Raw genomic sequence first — 20,787 nt, forward strand, 5'->3', positions numbered from 1 at the left:
CAAAGCAACACAGCAACTACATTTTAACTACACTAAACTGCGTGTATAAACCACCACTATGCTAAAAAAAACTACCAGCTTAATGATAAAGACAGAAGCTCTGCTGTTCACTCAAGGACACAGCTGACAGTAACATGAGCCAGATATTAAATATAACACTGTTGGCCCAGTCCGTGTGTGTGGGGCGGGGTGGGGTGGTATCTCCAGTCCCTTTGCGGTTTGTCTTACCAAAAACCGAGTAGAGCTCGTGCCCTGATCGATAGCAGCAACCAGTGGCCCAAGTGTTATCCGGTGTGAGGACGCGGCCATGGTGCCGTTCATGGGCGACCACGGGAGCTTCGGCGTGGAGCTGGACAGGAAACCGATTATCTCCACCGGCAACGCTGATCAGGAGCGACCAAAGGCAGACGAACGGTCGGTCGCGGCTTTCAGACGTAACGTTACGTAGCATAATGATGACGAAACCGTTTGCAAGGCTTTGCAAACAATGGGGAAAATACATTTCACCCTGCAGCACCCACTCAGTTAAATTTTTGTAATGTTTAATTTAATTTAATATCACTTTATTTCTTCAATCCAGACATATCAAAATTATTGTACGAAACATAATACATACCAAAACAAACAACAAAAAACAATCTTTAACACTATCATGAAATTATACATATACATCCACCGATAAAAAGATATACATTTAAACATACAGAACCCCAAATCTATAGAAAGGAATGAATCTTTATATAGACAAACCATCAGTTTTATCGTAGTTTCTTCATCAATATTGGCTGTTTAATTTCAGGCATCATATTTGGTGGTTTTATGACAGATATTCTCACCATGGAGACGGTTGGTGAGATGATGTATGAATTATGATCTAGAACATGGTAATGATTATTTAGAACAACATATAGAAGTGTATTACATGCTGCATTTACTGACCCTTGGACATCTGACGTTTACCCAAGAGAAGGTCCCTTAACACAAATATATCCAGTTAACATGTCTGAAAAGACTTAGGGAGACGTTTAAGCAAGGCAAGGTAAGTTTATTTGTATACCACATTTCATGTACAAGACAATTCAAAGTGCTTTACATGAAACATTAAAAGCAATACAGTGGGGTGCAGGACGCAACAAGTGCATTAAGCACATTTAATAAGTTAAATGAAAATTGCAAAGAATTTAACAATTGTTTGGCAGCAAACAGAAAAGTGTTTAACCCTGATTTCAAACCGCTGATGGTTTCAGTAGACCTACAGTTTTCTGGGAATATGTTCCACAAGTGAGAAGCATAAAAGCTGAACGCTGCCTCTGCATGTTTAGTTCTGACTCTGGGAACAGAAAGTAGTTTTAACCTGATGATGTGAGGGATCTGGTTGGTCATAATCAACCAGAAGATCCTGAATGTAATTTGGTCCTAAACTATTCAGTGCCTTGTAAACTAACAGTAGGATTTTTAAATCAATTGGTCACTTCTGTAGTGGTTGTATGAGAGTTATAAAATAGATTTATTCTATACATTTTAATTCATGTAGTAAATATCAATTAACCCTGTAAGAGGAACACAGGACCCAAAATAATAACAATAAAAAAAAAGTCTTTGTTCCCATACCGGGAGTCGAACCCGGGCCGCCTGGGTGAAAACCAGGAATCCTAACCGCTAGACCATATGGGACCATGCGAACAGCGTGGCCCTGTGATCTATACATGACGTATTTCTTCAAGTAGCAAAGGTTCATTGTGTTGTAAGTTGTATACAGACGCAACACAAAGGGACCGCACAAACGCATCGATAGGAGGCCCTCATCCATTTAATCCGTTGCATGTCAGGTGGATTCCTCGTCTTAAATTCTTGACTACTGATCTAATTATTGTAACCTTAAAACAGCTCAACACTAAGTTGAATTTAATAACTTTAAAGACCTTCATTCACTTTTAAAATTCAAAATGTCATTTTTAAGAGGGTGTAGCTGTGGGTTATGTCAAGTGGCATATACATGGGCAGAACCTATGAGGATTTTTCTGCCTGCCTCCAAGCTAAGATATAGTTCTCTGTTCTCCTCCAGGGAGCACAAACACATTAAAACTATATAATAATTTCATTATTAATAAACTATTATCAAAATCCATTGGCTGACCTTATTACAAACTTGGAAAACAAAATGTGTTTTTACCACAACATTTAAAATATTTCTGCACCTGCCAGAGCGATCTTCAGTTTGGCGACCGTAGATGACGTAATCACAAATGGCCAGTGTTGTCATTCTTAAAATGTGGGAAGCGGTTTTCTTTTTATGTTGCTTGTTTTAATGGTTTTGTCGTGTTTAGTCCATTAACATTACAATGTAAGTAATTAAAACAAACGTGGGGTTTTATTTGTATGCTGCAAGACACAGGCTAACTGGCTAAATTAAGCTGTGCGCCTTAATTTCACCAGTTAGCTACGTTAGCTGTGTATGCTAAAGGCAGGCGACTCATTCGTGGTTTGATCTTTAATATTATTTTTGTGCATTTTTTAAGGGCTGACTACTGGAAGTCGCAACCGAGAAAATTCTGCCAGTATTGTAAGTGCTGGATTGCAGATAACAAGCCTGTAAGTAGAACAGAGTATACGGCTTATGCTACTGGGGACCGTATTCACCCATATTTAAAGCAATCTCGTAAATTGTTCTACAGAGCGTAGAATTCCACGAAAGAGGCAAGAATCACAAAGAAAATGTGGCTGCCAAAATTTCAGAGGTATGGATAATTATTTTACTTTTTTATTTTTATTTTAAAACAGTATATAGTACACCCCCAAAGATAGTTTGCAAACGTTTTGCTTACACTTGAGGTGAATCCACTGTGAATGATGCAATTCTGAGAACTAACCCGTTTACTCTGTAGAACTGTCTTTTAATAAATTCAAAATCAGCACTGTGAACAACATCATTCAAGTGGGTAGGAATTATTTATTCACTTTGCACAAGACTAAAGTGAGTGACATGATTTAGTCTAAGAGTTTTCTAGAGTAAACAAATAAAACTTTTTGACATCTGAACTGAATCAAGTTCACAGAAGAGCTGTTAAAGTCAAATATGAGCTTAAATGAAAGTTGCTTTTATTTAGAGGAGCCAGAAGGTGGTGGGTGTTATGATTTTCTATCAGGATTTACACATATCTTGCATATATTCACCTTCTTCTGAACTCAACCCTCATGTTATAAAAGCCTAATGCATTTCTCAAAAACATTATTACAATATCACAGAGTGTTATAAACAATCTACAGCATTTCAGCTATAACATCCTTACATCAGATAATGTCTGCGTACATCACACAGAGATGCATGCTGGGACTGAAGCACCATTATTTAAGTAATTCGCTCCTTCCCTTTACGACCAGTTGTTGTTTGGATGCATTTAGTTTGTTTGGCTTAAAACTGCCACATCTAGTGGAAAAGGGAAATAATAATGGATATAAAAAAAACAGAGAGAGAGTATATGAACCTTTTTTGGAGTATGAATGACTGATCTGCTCATGAAAATGCCAGTTGAAAATTCAATCCCCATTTTTTGGCTAACTTATTCATACAATAAATTTAATAAATTACTTCCAGATACATTTAACCATGTTGTTATTTTATGGAGTCACATATAGTAGATTGTGTTTAACCACTGATAAGAAAATAGTGTTTTACCATTGGAACTCTTTAAAATGTGATTTTTAACATGCAGTGGACAGACATGCCTAATATTTGGTTGTGAGGAATAAAAGTGAATTGAGTTATGATTTTGAAGGTAGACCTTACAGTTTGAGCATAAAAATATTATCACGCAGTTGTAAGTCAGGGTCTGTGTAAACAAAAGTCAGCCTCAGAGCAAAAAAGAACAAAACCTACTGTGTAAGCAAACACCATCAACATAAAGAGTGTGTTTACATATGCACATACCTGTAAATTTATTTTGCCTTCCACTCTCGATAACTGGGATCATACAGCAGTTAAATGTTTTATCCAGGAATCTTAACATGCTGCACACATGATCAGAAATCTGGATATATTAATAACCACATAGACAGAAATATAGACAACAAGGTTTTTCTCGTTTCTTGTAAACAACCCATCCAGAAGACGATTAAATACAGAATATTAAGTTGCATATGAAAGACTCAGGCTTCAGTACTAACAACTAAAAAGGTCCCTGTTTTGGCATCATTTTCAGGACTGGCAGGAGAGATAAGCTCCAGACATTAACACAGTGATTGCAAAGCTCTCTTCTAATTGGCCACTTACCGATGCCACTCATCTCACCCTATCTTTCTCGATGCAGATTAAAAAGAAGAGCATTGACAAGGCGAAGCAGGAGGAGCGGATGTCCAAACAGTTTGCAGCAATGGAGGAGGCGGCACTGAAAGCCTATGAGGAAGATCTGAAGAGGATGGAAAGGGAATCACAAGGTGATATTTTAATGACATGGAAAATAATCCTTTTACCTGTTCAGGAGGAAACCTCTGCTGTTTCACAATAACATGAAGTGTTTTTGTGTTAGGATTAAGTTCTCCAACTCCAGCTCCAGCAAAACCACATCCACAACCTCAAGTAAGACCTCAGCCCAAGAAACAAGAAAAGAAAAGAGAGAAAGCAAAGAAGAAATCCAGAGGAAAACCAGAACAGACACAGGTTTGGGTGGAAGGCCTGACAGATGATGGAAACACGTACTTTTACAACACAATAACTGGAGGTGAGGAAACTCCTCTTGCCTCTGCCGCAGACATCTATTTGATAACGTCATGTAAATGGTCAGTCTGACTCATTTAATCTCAGTTGTGCTATGTTTGTATTCTAACAGAGTCTCAGTGGGACAAACCAGCTGGTTTCCAGGGAGAAAGTTCAGCCTCTGCACAGTCTGAACAGCCTGAGGTTAATCAGTCTTTACTTTCTAAGCATTTTATGATTCATTACATTAATACCACGTATTTTGCTTTTATTTATATTTGTTATTGTTGTACTTCTGTTTAGAGTTCCTCAGGCTCTGTTTGGATGGAAGCTGTCAGTCCTGATGGTTTTACATATTACTACAACACAGAAACAGGAGGTGGATGTGTTTTTGTGATTACCTCTTAATTAATTCTAGGTTGTTAATCCTGTTGCTTATACAGATAACAGCCAGTAATCATGTTTATTCTTCCTCACCTCTCAGAGTCCAGCTGGGAGAAACCAGCAGACTTTCCTTCTAATGAAGCACCTGAATCCAACAAAGAAGGAGAGAGCCAGGACGAGCCTTCAGCTCCTGAGCCGGAGCCACTCTCAGGAGGAGAGGAGAGCTCCAAGGAGGCATCTGAGGAGGCACAAGCTCCTGAAGACGCTAGTCAGCAGCCCAAAGTCCCAAAGATCAGCTTCAGAGTGAGAGCAGTCTCTAAATGAGGAGACATTGATATCAATGTTAACTGCAGCTGTTTTAAATTTGACAAATCTGTTGATGATGGTTTTGTTTTTAGAAAAGAAAAGCCGAGGCTGAGCCTGCAGAAAAACTAGAAGAAGAAAAAGTGTGTGATGATGTTTCTAAGGAGGAAGAGAAAGAGACAAAAAAAGAGGAGGAAGCCCAAAACACAGCAACTGAACCTGAGAAAACAGAGGAAAAGCCCACATCAGGGGGGAGACAGGCCAAAAGACCAAAAGCTGCCAATCCATATGGAGTCTGGGAGCAGATAAAGGAAGAAGTAGATCCATAGTAAATGCCTCGTCTATGATTTAACACATCAATGTGTTGACAGTTACAGCTGAAAGGTACTAGTTGCTCTTTTTTTCTACTTTCCAGTACAAAGGTGGACTTACAGTTGCCCCAGGTTGAGGAAGGCACCACCAGCGCTCAAGCCGACCTCCCTCCAGAGCCAAAACCAAAGTTCAGGGAACGGGTCATCACCTCCATCGGAGATGAAAGTGGACCTGCTTCTTTCAGGAAAAACAAGACACAGAACGGCAAATCCAGAAGCCTTCGACAGAGAGACAACGATGACTGACACGAGCACAAAAACATCCAAGCTAGAATTCAGCAGATTTAGACTTTAACAGAAATAATTTTCTCCAGGAACTTTTCCAAGAGCCATTTTAAATTTATTGAAAGACTTGTATTTGTCTCACATATTATTTGGTGTTCTAACATTTTATAGTCAAAGTGTCTGAGAAACTACTTTTTTTGTTTTTTTAAGCGCATAGATGTCATCTGATAGTCAATGCTCTTTTTTTGTACTGATTTCTGCCATAACATAGTGTCTCAACATACTATGATAGTTTCATTTATGTGAAGGTTTTTCTTCCTGGGTCTGGTATGACCAGATCTAACCACACAGATCAATTCAAATGATTGTTTTTTGTATTTCCAGATCTTTATATTTTTACTTAAGTCATAGAAAATTACACAAACAGCCCTGCATCATCTGTTAATAATCACTCCTAGACATGATCTCAATGAATGACTGCCCTGGCACTGACTAAATGTTTTGGTGGTAAAAAATAAATAAATTTATGAGCTATAGAAATAATACTGTGGGTTTTGGGCCAGTTGGCACACACATGCAGGGTGTGACATGCTCTTGGTTAAAAGTGTGTGTATAAAGCTGATAGATGGCTTCGCCACACCCTGGTTGGCAAAGAACCATGAAAGTGGTTCAATAAACAATAAACAGCAGTGAAGACTTTCTACACTTAGTGAAAAAAATTAAGCTTTACTCTTTTTGGTTAATTATTTTGTGGTAAAAGGTCCAAACTCAACTAACAAATCATTGTGCAGAGCTGGTAGTCTTAGTTTTAAAATTTGCATTGTTATTTAGAGAACAAAAAAAAGACACAATCTGTAAGTTAAGTTTTATTACAAAAACCTCTTAATTCTGAGTCAAAGTTGCACTTTTTGGAGTGTGACTATTGCACAAGCATGAATTGCACCATTAATGCTGAACATGTGATATGCAGCTTGAGAGTCAGTCTGCAAACTGTCCCGTCTCAGGTCGCGTCAGACTGCTGTTGCTGGTCTCCACCACCTCCATCACAGCTTCCCGTTCAGCGTGTTCAGCTACGTCAGAAATCAGCTCGTTGAGGGCCTCCCCTCCTCTCATAAACTCCTGAACACAGACAGTTTAAAGGTGCAGCATGCCCATTATGAAACGCTTGCTGGTTGTAAATTAAGGCTTTAAATCTAACCTTAATGTCTCTGGTGACATATCCAGTGCGGTGATCTGTGACACGATCCTGGCTGAAGTTGTAGGTACGAATCCTTTCTGACTGAGCGCGTGTGCCCACCTGGGATTGAGTCCAGGGTTAGAAACTAAGAAGGCTTGAGTATTAATCAGATATTTTACTGCTTCTCTCACCTGCTGCTTTCGTGCCATGTGCCTCAGCTCGGTCTCTTTACCCATCATGCTTTGGTAGAGTCTCGCCCTCAGCACACGCATGGCGGTGTCTCTGTTCTGCAGCTGAGAGCGAGTCTGCTGGCATTCAGCCGTTATACCTGTTGGAATAAGATAATGATAAAAAGACGGCATCAAAGCCAGACGTTTAAATCTATTATTTTTTTTACCAGTCGGAAGATGAACTATTCGCACAGCGCTGTCTGTCGTGTTGACACTTTGGCCTCCGGCACCTCGCGATCTGAACGTGTCAATTCGAAGATCCTTTGGGTCAATGTGGACATCAAACTACAAACAGAACAAAAAAAAGATGTTTAATCCTGAAGAATGCAGGCTAATAATAAACTGAAAAGACGGGAGCAGTGTGCACCTCTACTGGCTGCGGCAGGATCACGACTGTCATAGTTCCTGTGTGAATACGCTGCATTCTGGAGGAGAGGCCCACCTCAGGGATCCTTTGCACCCGGTGCGTCCCTCCTTCATGCTTCAGATGTTTATACACGTTCTCTCCGGCTATCCTCACCGCTGCATGGTGCAATCCTCCTGAAACACAGTCCATGCTGTTGTTTCCGAATGGAAAACTTAATAAAACTATCTATCATATAAAACTACTATATATGTACATAAGTGTTATACCTGCACTGTATTCAGCTGAAATTAGAGTTTTAAAATTAGTAAAATTTTGCATTCTGTTTTATTTTTTAGAGGATGGCATGAATTACCATAGTCTGCAGGCATGTAGTTCAAAACTTCGAAGTCCCAGTTCTTGTAGTAGGCAAAACCCTGGTACATGTCAAACATTTCTCTGGTGAATTGCTGACAGATGTCACCTGAAACCAGACATTTGATTTTTAGAAAAAGAACTGGGAATCTGCAAAGTGAGTATCCAATTCAAAGCAAGTGGTGAGAAAATAAATACTTTCCTTCGTACCTCCTGTTGTTCGTCCTGATACAACTTCTAACACAACATCACTTGAGTCAAGAGGGTCACTGGGGATAAGAGCTTTTATCAGCTGGAGAGAAAAAGAGCCTCAATATTAGTTTATTAGTTTATGTTTTTTAAACACAATAAAAGAAAATGCATAAAAAGGAAGAAAAAAATGGAAGGAGGTTTTTGGCTCTGTAAATGTAATTGATTTAGAAACCTTTAACTTTATATCACTTATACACAATTTGCAGTTTATTGTCTTAATACTACTCTAAAATGTTTAAGTCTTTCTATTTTAATATTAATTCAGAAATTTTCTTAGATTAACAATTGCCATGAATTATTAATTTTGTTTTGCTTTCATTCAATGTTAGTTTATAACAACAAACTGCTGCAATTAATTTGTATTATGTGCAGATAATATGGTTTTCTGATTTTTTTAATTAACATATATTATTACAATATGAAATAAACAGAAATGGGCCCCATACTGATCCCTGGGAGACCCAACAGGTAACATTCTGTATATTAGATTTTGGATCTTGTAATTGCACATATTGTTTCCTGTCTTTTAAATAACTGCTTGCCCAGATGTATGCCATTCCTCTATAATTCTGTACCTTTGTCAAGTTAACATCAATAATCTACATTATCTAAAGCTTTCTTTAAATCTTAAAATATCCATATTGCCTGTTTCCATGAGACGTATGTGATGCTTTCAAAGTTACCAGAACATGACTTACATCTTTTCTTAAGGCCAAAATTTTGTTTGATATTTCTGCCTCTTCATCTTTCAGCAGCTGGATCAGATGCTCATCCTCGTCTTTGGTGTTAGCTGAATCTGCAAACAGGAGCGGGAAGCAGAGCGTTTGCATTCTTAGATAATTACATGTTAATACAGCAAAATGTGATTATTTACAGCTGCAAACAGAAGATCAATGTTATGTCTAATTAAAAAGGGACATTGTTTGCACTGGTGAATAAACACAGATCTCTTTGTGGTGTTTATACTAACTTCATATTTGTTATGTTTATTTATTTAAAAAAAAAACTATAAATCTCACTCACTGTGTATAATTGAAAGGATTTCTTCAAGGTCTTTCTTGGCTTGTTCAATACTTCTGAACACATTTGCCAGAGGCAGCAGCTCTGTGTGTTTCTTCATCAGTGCTTTCCTATCTAGCTCATTGAGGTACCCACGGTGTAACTTATTACTGATGTCCCTGAATTCCTCTATGAGCTGATGAAGATATCTCTTAACGGAGTCGTTCTTGTACAAATCCCCTAGATCACCGTGAACGAAGCGTTTGGGGACTATTTTACCCCAGTGCTGCACCTGTGTCACCTTAGCATATTTCAGTCTGCTGTGTCCCATCAGTGTAGTCCATCCCCCTCTTTCTCCTCTACTCTGTGAAACTACATGGTTACACAATCTAAACCAGCGACGAACGAGCATTTGACTTAAGTTACTGTGCAGAGTGAAGTTAAATAAAACTCTCACGTGTTGTTCAAGAGCAAAATGACAACAAACGGACCATTTCCGCTGTAAGCTAACAGATGTACCGGATGTAGTTTCGAGTTGGAGACTAAAGGAACGCTGGGAATTGTAGTCTTACTCAGTTGACGCCCTAAAACTGTAGAATACTCATGTTATTTAATTACTTACTTACGTTCGTACACATTCATTAATTCATTCATTTATACGTCATTAATCTTTTATAGTCTCATGTGGTGGTACAAAGTTGCAAAACATAACAACACCAAAAAGTTTTTTTTTTTTTTTTTTTTTTGTTTGTTTAATTGTGCTTTCTTACGAAATAGTATATGTTTGTTTGTTTGGTTTTGTGTAATGTTCTCAGATTTTTTTTTCTGTGTTTTGCGTTTTGTTATTAAAATGTGTTTTGTTTTTGTGTTCAAATGAGCTCTTGCATTATTACCAGTTATTCAATTAGCTGGCTTCTAGGTTCTGCATTAGCATTAGCGTAAAACCGAGAGTTTTATACCAGCTACTGTTGCTAAAAAAATTATGTCTACCTTTACTGACCACAGATACGGTGAGAGGTTATCAGCCAACTAATAGTTAAATGTTGAAAGAAAAAATTAAGCGAAAATGAAAATAAAGTGCCGGAATTTGTGTCGAAAACATAAACTCGTTAGCATAAACTTGTTAGCTAGTTGTCTTGACGAATTATTAGCTAATTAGCTTGTACATGCTTACTAGCATTATAAACTATACAAAATTTGGGGGACATGGTTGAGTTGAGTAGGCTTAAACTTTCTCTCTAATTTTTACAAGCTTATTACTTAACGTGACAGCTTTAGTTGGTTGTTACTTTACAAGCTAAAGTTTATGGTTAACAAAAGATATAAAGAGCTAACTACTATTTTAACACCCTCACCAAGAAAGAATCACTGTTTGATTTTCACAATAATAAGAGTCAATTTTTTTAACAAATGGTTGTCATTAGAGTTAATATAATTACAATAATTAGACTATAAAACTTGAAACCGTAATGCACAGGCAGGATTACTACTACAAATCCATTCCTACATTTATTATACTGTATCGATCCATTCTTTTCGCTTATTCCAATGTAGTACACAAGGGATGGAGGGTGCTAGCCAAGTGGCAGGGTACACCCAGGACAGGATATCCATCATAAGACCAACACAGAGAGTCAAACAACCCTCCACACTCACTAATAAAGAGTTTTAAATGTCATGATGCATTGTTCTGTACAAAGCAACAAATGACTGTAATAATCACTACATTTACAAACAAGAAACTTATAGTGATAATAAACTGATAGTAAGGATTCTCATTATAAGCATCTTTGATTTTGTTTCCTTTTTTCTCATGTATTTGTCAGAATATCAGGAAAGTAATGGGCTTTCGTTAACCAAAGCAGTGGAGGATGTCAGTCAACATGGCTACGCCCAGATGAAGGCCCTGAAAGAGAAACAGAGAACATTCAGCATCCTGCAGGTTTACATATTTAGGAAGCTGTAGAACTGGTCATTATTAATATTTGTAATGTATTCAATGTATTTTTATTGTGACTACATTAATCTGGCATATATAATAAGGCGATCACCTGTCATTCAATACTAATATTGTCGTTTTCAGGAAGCTCTTGTAGATGTTGAGAAGGAAGGTGAGACTTCCAAGCAGGAGCTAAGATCTAAAGAGAGGGAAGTTCTGATGCTTGAATGTGAGGTGGAGCATCTGGAGAGACAAACTAAAGTCCTCCATGATCACTGTTTATCTATTAGCAAGGAAATCACAGAACTGCAGGTTCTTATTTGTGAGGAGGAGGAGAACACTCGCCTGGTGGTGGGAAGGTTTGTCACTTATCGAAGGAAGATGGAGGATCACAGAGCAGCTGTGTTGCATGCTATGAGCCAGACGGAGGCTCATAAAGAGCTGGAGAGGAAGAAGGTGATGGTCCAGATGCTGACTCAGAAGAGAGATCAGCTGAGGGAGGAGAATCCAAATGGAAACACGACAAGGATGGCGAAGGTGAGAAAAAAAATGCAACAAATAACCTTGAACTATCTTGGTTTCTGTTCTTTTGTCTGCAGCATAAAATCCAAATCTGACATGTTGTTTTCTTAGGCTGTTTTCTCATAAATCTACAGTTTGCATGATAATTTTACTTTTATAAATTTCTTTACTTACAGAGAGAAATTGATGCTTTAAAGAAAGACATCTCTGAAAGGAAGACAACCATAGCTGAGAGGAGAGAGCAGCTGAGGAATGAGTGTGAGACTCACACCCAGTTAAAGAAAGACATAGAGGTGTGGCAAAATAAGCTGTTTTTAAATGTTTCATTATACTGTCACAACTATATAGATAAAACTGCTAAATAAATCTTTCATATAAATTGTGAAATCATGTGTTTTACCCTGACTGGGAGCATATAAGAGACCACCATTTTGCCTCCTCCCTCTGATTCAGATTCAGAACAGGCGCCATGAAGCCATCATCAAGCGCCTCCGTTGCCAAGTCAGCAGAGCTCAGGCCGTCCACAGGTAAAGCTAACGCAAAAGCATCACTAGAGCTTGTAGTATCTATATTTATATCACACAGAAGCTGCTGTAAAAGACATAAAACTAGGAAGACATGGAAGAAGATAAGGGGCACAATCTTCACATTTGTTGTTATTTAATAACTAATAAAGCTGCTTCAAAACACATTAAATGTATTTGAGCTGTGTCTGCTTTACAGGGAGACGTCGGATGATGTCTATCACCTGCAGAGGCAGCTAGCTGAGCTCAAGAGGCGGCGAGAGTCATCACAAGACTCAACGGTCAGTGATCATTAAACTGTGGTGTCAGGCTTGTTGACTCTAGATCACCTGTTCTGTTACGAGGATAAAAGTAGGCCTTCACAATTTTGATAGTTCAGGAAAGGTTTGTTGTTGTTACTACAGTTAAAAAACAGGGGGCAGCATTGTCTGTTTAATATATGCTTTTGGCTGTTCATTACTTCAGCTGTAATATATACTGGGTTCACACCAAATATGAATGTATTAAAGTACAATTTTCTTCAAAAGAAATCTTAAAAGAGTTAATCTATTTATAGAAAAGCAGATGCTGATGAAAAATGCTCAACATTGCCAGAGCGCTTTCACTTTCTCTGTGAATCAGGGATGACATGAGCATGTTGGATGAGATTTCGGGTCAGGGGATGACAGTGAACCAGTTCATCCACAACAGTGTCCCATGCAAAACAAAAGCCAAGTGTCCACTGTGACCGTCGATGCGATGGCGGCTGTTTTGGTACGCACTGTTCCAGCTTCTGCTTCATTGGTTGGCTTGACAGTCGCGAGATGACAGTCCCACTGTTGGCTAACGAGGGAGTGACTGTACTGTGCTACTTCAGCCATAACTCCAAACTAATTAAACAATGAAACTGCCTTTTCAAGAAATTAGTGCACATCAGAGTGATTTCCATCAGACTCTGAGAAAAGTTATAACTTGTGATTGAAAGGGTGTGCCCTTGATGTCAGTGTTCCCCTAGATGAAATGGCTTCTTGCCAGCTGTGCAGCAGTAAATCAGCTGTTCAGCTTTAAAAAAAAAGGCAATATTTCAATCACAGTGTCTTTTTAAGATATTTATTTTTAAAAATCACACAAAATTAAGAGTGAGAATGTATTTTTCCAATCTTTATATACAAGTTATCCATCGTTTTCAGTATATTGTGTCTTCCGATAATGGCCATCTTTACGGTCAGCCACAAAACAAGTAAAAGAACAATTTAACTTTGCTTATGTATCTTTTAACTGCAATGTGGAGATCTGGTTTTACTATTTGGACGTTAAAAAGCTAACATCTAAAGATAGGATTCAGCCATAAATTGCAGTTTAAGGGACCATTTCCTTTAAACTGCGCTATGGGAATGTATGTCTACAGTAAAGCTATGCAGCTCGGTCTGACTGACCTCATTTAAATGTTTGGCCTGACAGCGACTAGATCTGTCCTGTTCACGCTGCTCTGCTTTGGGCCTCTTCTCCCCAAACTGTCCAAAACATCCTCTTACAAAGGACAAGCTGGTATAAACAGATGCATACTGCATTGAATTTACAGCTCAGTCCCTCCTTTGTGCATTCAGTTTGTGCAATGCAAGCACATCTCTGCACACCCATACCAGAAATTACTTCTCATAATACTGATAATAAAATGTCCCAGTATGGCAAACGGAGAGTTGTTTGAAGAAATGAATGGTAATGCAAGTTTTAATACTATGAATATTACGAGTCTTTTAGGAAATGCTGCTCATGTGCACACACTCCAAGCTAATTAATCCTAGTTAATTAGAGAGTATTTCAACACCAGCCCTCTGCAACACACAGCCTTGACATATTAGTCCACTTCAGCTTCTACAAAATGAAGTTTATGGGTCAGGCCATTTTTAGTCCCTCAGAAGTATCATCCTATAAAATCATTACCCTGCAGAGAAAGAAGAAAGACTTATCTAAGAATCTGTGTTCAACACTTCAGGAAGCATCTCCTTGATCTGCTCACCTTGTGATGGCCTTTTCATGAAAAGCTGTGCTAGTAGAAATGTGCAAGCTTTCACACTGATTGATGTGTGCTAGGATAATCCAGTGCTCATAAATGATGCCCCTCTACAAAAACAAACAAACAAAAAAAAACTAAGTGGTCCAAACAGGTGAAAGTGGAAGAGTATCTACTGAATACAGGAACAATGCAATGAAGGGAAACAGCATATTAAACTGCACAAAATTAAATAAAATCAAGTTTAAAGCAGGCACTGAAAAATATTAATACCTTCAAACTATGGCTGCCTCTACAAAAATCATCAAAATTGTTTTTGACACCACACAGGAGCAGACAGGTTGAGACTGTTGCATAATGCAGAAACACATGAACTCCAGCAGGTGTTTTGGACTGCTAATGCTCAGCTATAAATATGTTAAAAAAGCAAACCAGTGTAACAACCTATAATTTCATATTACAATTTGTTTCACGTAGTGACAGCTTTACCATCCTCCCACTGGCTGCACTATATACCATGCATGTTTAAGTGTGTGCACATTTCTAGCTGTTTGAACCTCCTCTCGCCAGCTGCCCGTGTTAGTTACGTTAAGGCAGGAAAAATAGTTATGTGCATGCCTCGAGTGTTGGACCGTATATAATTAAATTCTTGGAATCTTACTACTGTGGGTTGAGGCATGCTTACTGCTGAAACATAACGGTATAAAACAGTTGAGGCACTGTGGGAGTGTTTGTGTATGTCCACCGGTACCCTGTAAAAACTAGCTCATCTGCCCCTGCTTTGAGTCTCATTTTATCATTTTTATCTCACAGATAGAATCAGTGTCTACTGCACACGTGCAAGTGTGCAGGTGAGCTCTGGAACATCCTCCTGAAAAGAATTCAGTTAAATAAGAAAAAAAAAAGAAAATATTTCAGATAGTCATCTTGAGAAGAAAATTTTATGCCCTACTTAAGCGTTGTCGCTCATCTTCGTGCTTTCAGATACTTACCATCCCATGGCATTATACCTTTTACAATAACAAGTCATGTGACTGCTTGCTCAGACTGTTTTCACAATGTACGTCAGAGGATTCTTCTAAGAAGTCTAAGTTATAATTCCCAGTTTTGGTTTGCAAAACAATTCAGGAAACTCTGTTGTTGGCTTTCTTGGAAACAGATCAGCTCCATTATAAATTTTTTCTCTTAGGTATGGTTGCATCATATCGTATGTTTCCATTAACTCATTCACTACTGCTCTGGTGTTCTATTTTACAACATGACTTTAAAGCTATATTGTGATTAGCTTTTCTAAGCAAAAAGGCTGGAAATATGAGGAAGCTGTTCTCTGGTTTTTGTGGCATCCTCAGCAAGGTTCACTATATTAATAAAGCCCCTGTAAACCCAAGTAAAAGTCTGCTGTTATCTTCAGTAGTATGTGATTTACAATTTACATGCTAATTTTTAACACAACACTATAAATTTTCATCAAGAGGTCTTTTCTCATCATTAGTAACTTCTGCTGGTTTTATAAGGTGTAAAACAGTATTGTTGAACCTAAGAGGTGTTCCTAAATAGATTTTCTTAATATTAATCTTTGTGCAACTCCTGGTTTGAAAACTTTGATGCTATTCTAAGCTAGCCAGCTGCACCTTAGGGTACAGATATCAATCTACTCATCCATTGCTTATCAAGATAGAACATTTCCTTAAACATATTCATCAGGTTCTTCATTATATCTGTTTTCCCAGACTTTGATTTAATGAAAATAAAGCAAATGCTACACAGTTTTAGTTTGTTGCTGCTGCAGCTAGCCTGTCAAATGTTTAAAAAAAGATAAGAGTTTGCAGAATCTTTCCATCATATAGGGCAGTAGGTACCTACTGTATTGTACCAGCTTGACTCCAGTTGGTTCGTATAGGGAATTCTTATGTTGAAAACCCACAAAATGACATGGAGTAAAGTAACTAGTAAAGTAATCTAATTAGGTACTATTGATTCCTGACATTAACCAAGTAGTTTTATGCATAAATCTCACATGACAACAACAAGATCAGATGCTCTGGACTCAGTCTTGAGGCCAAAAAGTGTCCACAAAACAAAATCTTGTAAAACCGCTTGACATCATGAAGAAGATGCAAAGATTTACACTCAAGCCACTTTATTAGGTACACCCGTTCAACTATTTGTTAACTCAAATAGTTAATCAGCCAATCACCTGGCAGCATCTAAATGCATTTAGTCATGTGGACATGGTGAAGACGACTTGCTTAAGTTCAAACTGAGCATCAGAATGAGGAAGAAAGGAGTGACTTTGGTTGTTGATGCCATTGATCTCATGGGATTTTCCACACACAACTGTCTCTAGGATTTGTGGAGAATGGTCTGAAAAGAGAAAATATCCAGAGAGCTGTAGTTGTCTGGATGAAAATGTGTTATTGATGTCAGATGTCAGAGACGAATGGGGCTAGTTGGAAATGATAGAAGGGAAACAGTAACTCAACTTTTCTGATGAATACTTCCAGCAGGAAATGCACCATGTCACAAAGCTCAAATCATCTCCAAATGGTTTCTTGAACATGACAAAGAGTTCACTGTACTCCAATGGCCTCCACAGTCACCAGATCTCAATCCAATAGAGCAGTGGTTTCTAACCTGGGATCCCTGACCCCCAAGGGGTTCCCTTAAAGAACAAAGGGGGTCCCCGAAGCTTTGATTGTTCAGAGCCAGTGGGAATAAAATTAATGTCCACACAGAGACGAGTTTAGAGGTATGTGCTTACTTTTTTTTTTTTGGTTGTTTTGTTTTGTTTTGTTTTGTTTTGTTTTGTTTTGTTTTGTTTTTTTTTTTGTTGTTTTGTTTTTTTTTTACTGACATGGAACCAGTATTTTGGGAGCCTAAAAACAAACCTTTGGTCCCAAAGTGAATAAATAAGGCTCATCAAAATCTTATATATAACAATATTTTGAAAAATATACTTTTTTAAAAAGCCACTTATTAGGCCACATCTTGTGCATCCAATCAAGTTTTGTCCATGCACTGTGGTTTAGTCAATCCCAGTAAGTTCCTGCTCCATTTAATTAATGAAACATGCCAGAGAAATACCACAGTGCAAATGATTTTTCCCTATTTTGCTTAAAAAACCGTAAAGCTATATGTTGATAATTCTCTTTACTTTGGTTTTATTAAAGGACAGGACAGGACTCAGCCAGAATGCATAATTTATGCCAGTTGCATGAAGTGGATTTAAAGGGAAAAAGGTTCTTTAGGGTGTGGTGGGACAGGAGATTGTGTGAAGCTATCATGTTAATATGGAGCAATGAAGAATCTATGCCATGAAGAATGAAGGTAGTTCTGAAGGCAAAATGGGGTCCAACCTGGTACTAACACGGTGTACCTAATAAAGTGAGTGTATCTCAGATATTGTCAGGCTATGCCATGTAGTCAAGGAATGGCATCCTCTGTAGTTTTAATGTAATTAAACCTTTTTAAATGCTGCTGAGGGGAAAAAAACAGATTATGTTTTACTTTCTTTGTTTATTTCATTGGGACAGTGCTGGTTATTGAATACCAAAAAGTATGATGTAAACATGCTTAATTATAGCAAAGAATGCTAATTTCCACCTTTGGTCCCAAAGCAGGTAAGAAGATAGAATAAAAATGACACCATATAAAAAGAGATAAAATAAAATGTAAATAAACATACAAAAGAAACACTTAAACAAAGCAAGAATTAAGAATTATCACAGGTTTGATGTTTTTTTTTAGCCTTTTTTTCTTTTTAGATGAGCCTAAAGGATGGTTTATGTGGAACACTTTCTTATAATGCTTTTCCAGAATAGACATATTTTTAACAGCAGAACAGCATAGCCTGTCCAAAATGACAACATATCAATGGTACCACAAGGTCCCCTCTCATAGTGGCTCTGGTACCACTATCAGATTCCTGTTTAAAATAATCATTTTAAGGATAGTAAAGTGTAAAAATAATGGTTCCACTTCTACCGCTGTAACTCCAAAACACATTTAGCCTCTTATTTCTCCTCATTTATTTATATTTTCACATCTAAGTACACAAAAACGTTTTGTTCAATGTTAACGGATGATGTTACATGACCCTTAACATCTTTTCAAGAAGTCCTCTTCCAGGATCGGGATCTGGCTCCCCGACATGAGCTGGTGAATTATGGGTGGAATATGATGCACACACAATAACTCCCACTAAAACAAGAAAGTGGGATGCATGGCCGGATTATCCAATGGGCATTGTGGTCACAGGCCCAGGGGCCCACAATAGTAAAGCAAAATGTCTTTTGTTCAGAGGATCCGCTTGCCAGCAGGCATGCAGGCAAATGCTCGGACCCACCAGCCAGTAGGACTGAGTTTGCAATGACAGTGGTTGACCAGTGGAGAACTCCCTAAAGGCACCCCACCTGCACAACTGGCGAGAGAGCAGGTTTTATCAAACTGAGGAGAAGTTATCTGTCTGTCAATGAGGAAAGAAAGAAGAAAAACAGGACAGTGGTAAGTAGTGCAGATAATTTATCTCAGAAGCTAATTTAGCTCCGCCCCCCACACCACCACTTGCAGAGGCCCCTGGGCAACACTCTGCTGGGCCCAGGGGCCTCTGCAGTTTTAATCCAACCCTGGTGGGATGAGCTCCAAGAACCAGAAATACACTTGATGAGTATTCTGGAGGGGCTGTAGGGTTGTTTGTTATTCTCATCCCAACTACACCCTTGGTAAACCATTACTAGGTTTCTGTGTATAGCTTATACCAAGAAGACACACAACTCAGTCCTTTGAAACAAGAACATCACCTACAAGGCTGTATTTTTTTTCTAAAGTAGAATGAGAATATTTGTTTAAGCTAAAAATATCCAGAGAAACCTGTATTTCACTGCTGCTGGTGATTGGTGATTGACATACCTCCAGACAACACCTTACCATCTTCATAAGTATAGCTCAACTTCCAGAAAATTTATTTAGCTCTTTTTGTTTGTTTAAGTATTTACTGGCGCCAGCCCTGTTTCACAAAGCAGTAATCCTGACTGATGAGAACAAACCACATCATTGCAGGGAGAATAAGTATATGCTGCATGTGCGTGAGTAAGCAAATTGCAAAGTAATGAGGAGGGAATATCCCTCAGAAGGGAGGGCTGAGCTCACAGGGGAAACCACTGTGCTTTGCTGGCTTCTGATTGCTCCCATTGGTTCTTATTACACTAAACAGCTTTTGCCCAGTTTACTGACACCTGCTAACTTTTAAACCAGTTCAAATTATCCCACATGCTCCTGTTATATGTAAATACTGAAATATACATTAACAGCTGTCAGAAAGTGGCTCATTTATGATCAGAAAAATGTTCTTTTTAAACTTTATGGGAAAAAAGGCCTTATAGGCAACTTTCAGAGGCATCTTATTGATTGTTTCTTGTATTTAAAGACTGGGCTGTGTGCTTCTTGGTATACGTTATACACAGAAACCAGGAAATGGTTTACTGGGTGTGTGGATGGGAACCAGACTCAGGAATGTTTTGACTTGCAAAGATAAAAAAAATTGAATACGGCTGACTGTGACTTTTGTGTCAGGAATATTTGATGAATCCACTGAAGAGGTTGATGTGGTAGAATTAGCTTGCTTGACTCCAGGAAAAAGGCCTGACCAAAAATAGATGTGATAAAAGAGAACTTTAACCCTCAAGCAGTTGGTGATGGAGCCCCACCCTGCTTTGTGCCTGAGCTACACAAACAAACACGCTTGTACACACACTTTTATCTCCTGGTATCCATGATAGGACACTTTCTGTAAAACAAAACTTATGCAACATTCAATAACTCAAGCTTGCATCAGAAACACAGGAGGGTGGCATGTACAAGTATGACCACTCACATCCACACGGATGAAAGAAATTACAAACATATATATATATATATATATATATCCACAAGAGTCCTGGGAGCTTGAGGGTCCTACGCAGTATCTTAGTTGTTCCTAGAACTGAGCTCTTCTAGATGAATATGTCTGATGTTTCTCCAAATATCTGTTGAAGCCTCTTCTCCAGTGTGGGGGACACGGCCCCCAGTGCGCCGATGACCACTGGTACTGATTGTTGCCTTCACCTTCCAGGCTTTCTCCAGTTCTTCCTTAAGTCCTTGGGATTTCTCCAGTTTCTCATGTTCCTTTCTCCTGATATTTCCATTGTTGAGGAAAGCTACATCGATCACTACGGCTGGTTGGTTGGCCACCAACATTTTGTTGGTCTGTATCTTGAAGTCTGACAGGATCTTGAAGCCTTTCTGTATTTATCAGCTGGGATACACAGAGACCATGGTTAAATATGTAAATAGGACCTAAATTGGCGTAAGCATTAAGGCAGTGTTTTAGAAATGTTAAAAAAAAAAGCGAAATTTACTTTATTTTATGTAAAGTTGTCTAATTTGGTTCTCTCAGGGTTCATTTAGTTAGACCAAAATG

At 38.3% G+C, this 20,787-nt stretch overlaps 4 protein-coding genes, 1 long non-coding RNA gene and 1 other non-coding gene across 9 annotated transcripts in view; 3 read left to right on the top strand and 3 right to left on the bottom strand.

Annotated features, from left to right (window-relative positions):
- The window catches only part of gk (glycerol kinase), a 13,330-nt gene extending 12,914 nt beyond the window's left edge, over positions 1 to 416 (bottom strand). For 2 of the 3 annotated variants that reach the window (XM_041979178.1, XM_041979177.1), the window contains exon 1: positions 229 to 415. In XM_041979178.1, the coding sequence (XP_041835112.1) occupies positions 229 to 321 (93 nt within the window). In that variant the 5' untranslated portion in view covers positions 322 to 415. Of the gene's footprint in view, positions 1 to 228 lie in introns of all 3 variants that reach the window. The other variant, XM_041979179.1, reaches the window with a different exon arrangement.
- Positions 1 to 20,787, top strand: part of LOC121635831 — a 22,475-nt gene extending 1,688 nt beyond the window's left edge. Inside the window, exons 2-3 of the long non-coding RNA XR_006009546.1 lie at positions 16,678 to 16,682; positions 20,775 to 20,787. This is a non-coding gene — a long non-coding RNA (uncharacterized LOC121635831). The remainder of the gene's footprint in view (positions 1 to 16,677; positions 16,683 to 20,774) is intronic.
- Positions 1,603 to 1,674, bottom strand: trnae-uuc. Its single transcript has one exon. It is a non-coding gene; the product is annotated as a tRNA-Glu (tRNA).
- Positions 2,241 to 6,094, top strand: wbp4 (WW domain binding protein 4). Its single transcript, XM_041979182.1, has 10 exons — positions 2,241 to 2,344; positions 2,520 to 2,592; positions 2,676 to 2,738; positions 4,308 to 4,434; positions 4,527 to 4,718; positions 4,827 to 4,897; positions 4,997 to 5,072; positions 5,178 to 5,380; positions 5,476 to 5,708; positions 5,796 to 6,094. Coding segments are annotated over exons 1-10 (1,242 nt in total). The 5' UTR covers positions 2,241 to 2,342; the 3' UTR covers positions 5,998 to 6,094.
- Positions 6,832 to 9,963, bottom strand: mtrf1 (mitochondrial translational release factor 1). Of its 2 annotated transcripts, none has more exons than XM_041979181.1 (9): positions 9,377 to 9,963; positions 9,052 to 9,149; positions 8,312 to 8,393; positions 8,103 to 8,210; positions 7,826 to 7,923; positions 7,551 to 7,668; positions 7,345 to 7,481; positions 7,175 to 7,273; positions 6,832 to 7,095 (listed from the first exon to the last, which is right to left on the bottom strand). In XM_041979181.1, the coding sequence occupies exons 1-9, from the start codon at positions 9,762 to 9,764 to the stop codon at positions 6,955 to 6,957; spliced, it is 1,269 nt and encodes a 422-aa protein (XP_041835115.1). In that variant the 5' UTR covers positions 9,765 to 9,963; the 3' UTR covers positions 6,832 to 6,954. The 2 variants fall into 2 exon arrangements, with proteins under 2 accessions (XP_041835115.1, XP_041835114.1); XM_041979180.1 differs by having other exon boundaries at positions 7,751 to 7,923; positions 9,377 to 9,954.
- Positions 10,166 to 12,844, top strand: LOC121635829 (coiled-coil domain-containing protein 122-like). Its single transcript, XM_041979185.1, has 6 exons — positions 10,166 to 10,362; positions 11,179 to 11,294; positions 11,436 to 11,828; positions 11,990 to 12,106; positions 12,267 to 12,340; positions 12,537 to 12,844. The coding sequence occupies exons 1-6, from the start codon at positions 10,335 to 10,337 to the stop codon at positions 12,631 to 12,633; spliced, it is 825 nt and encodes a 274-aa protein (XP_041835119.1). The 5' UTR covers positions 10,166 to 10,334; the 3' UTR covers positions 12,634 to 12,844.

This window comes from Melanotaenia boesemani, chromosome 24, assembly GCF_017639745.1.
Source record: "Melanotaenia boesemani isolate fMelBoe1 chromosome 24, fMelBoe1.pri, whole genome shotgun sequence".
Taxonomy (NCBI): domain Eukaryota; kingdom Metazoa; phylum Chordata; class Actinopteri; order Atheriniformes; family Melanotaeniidae; genus Melanotaenia; species Melanotaenia boesemani.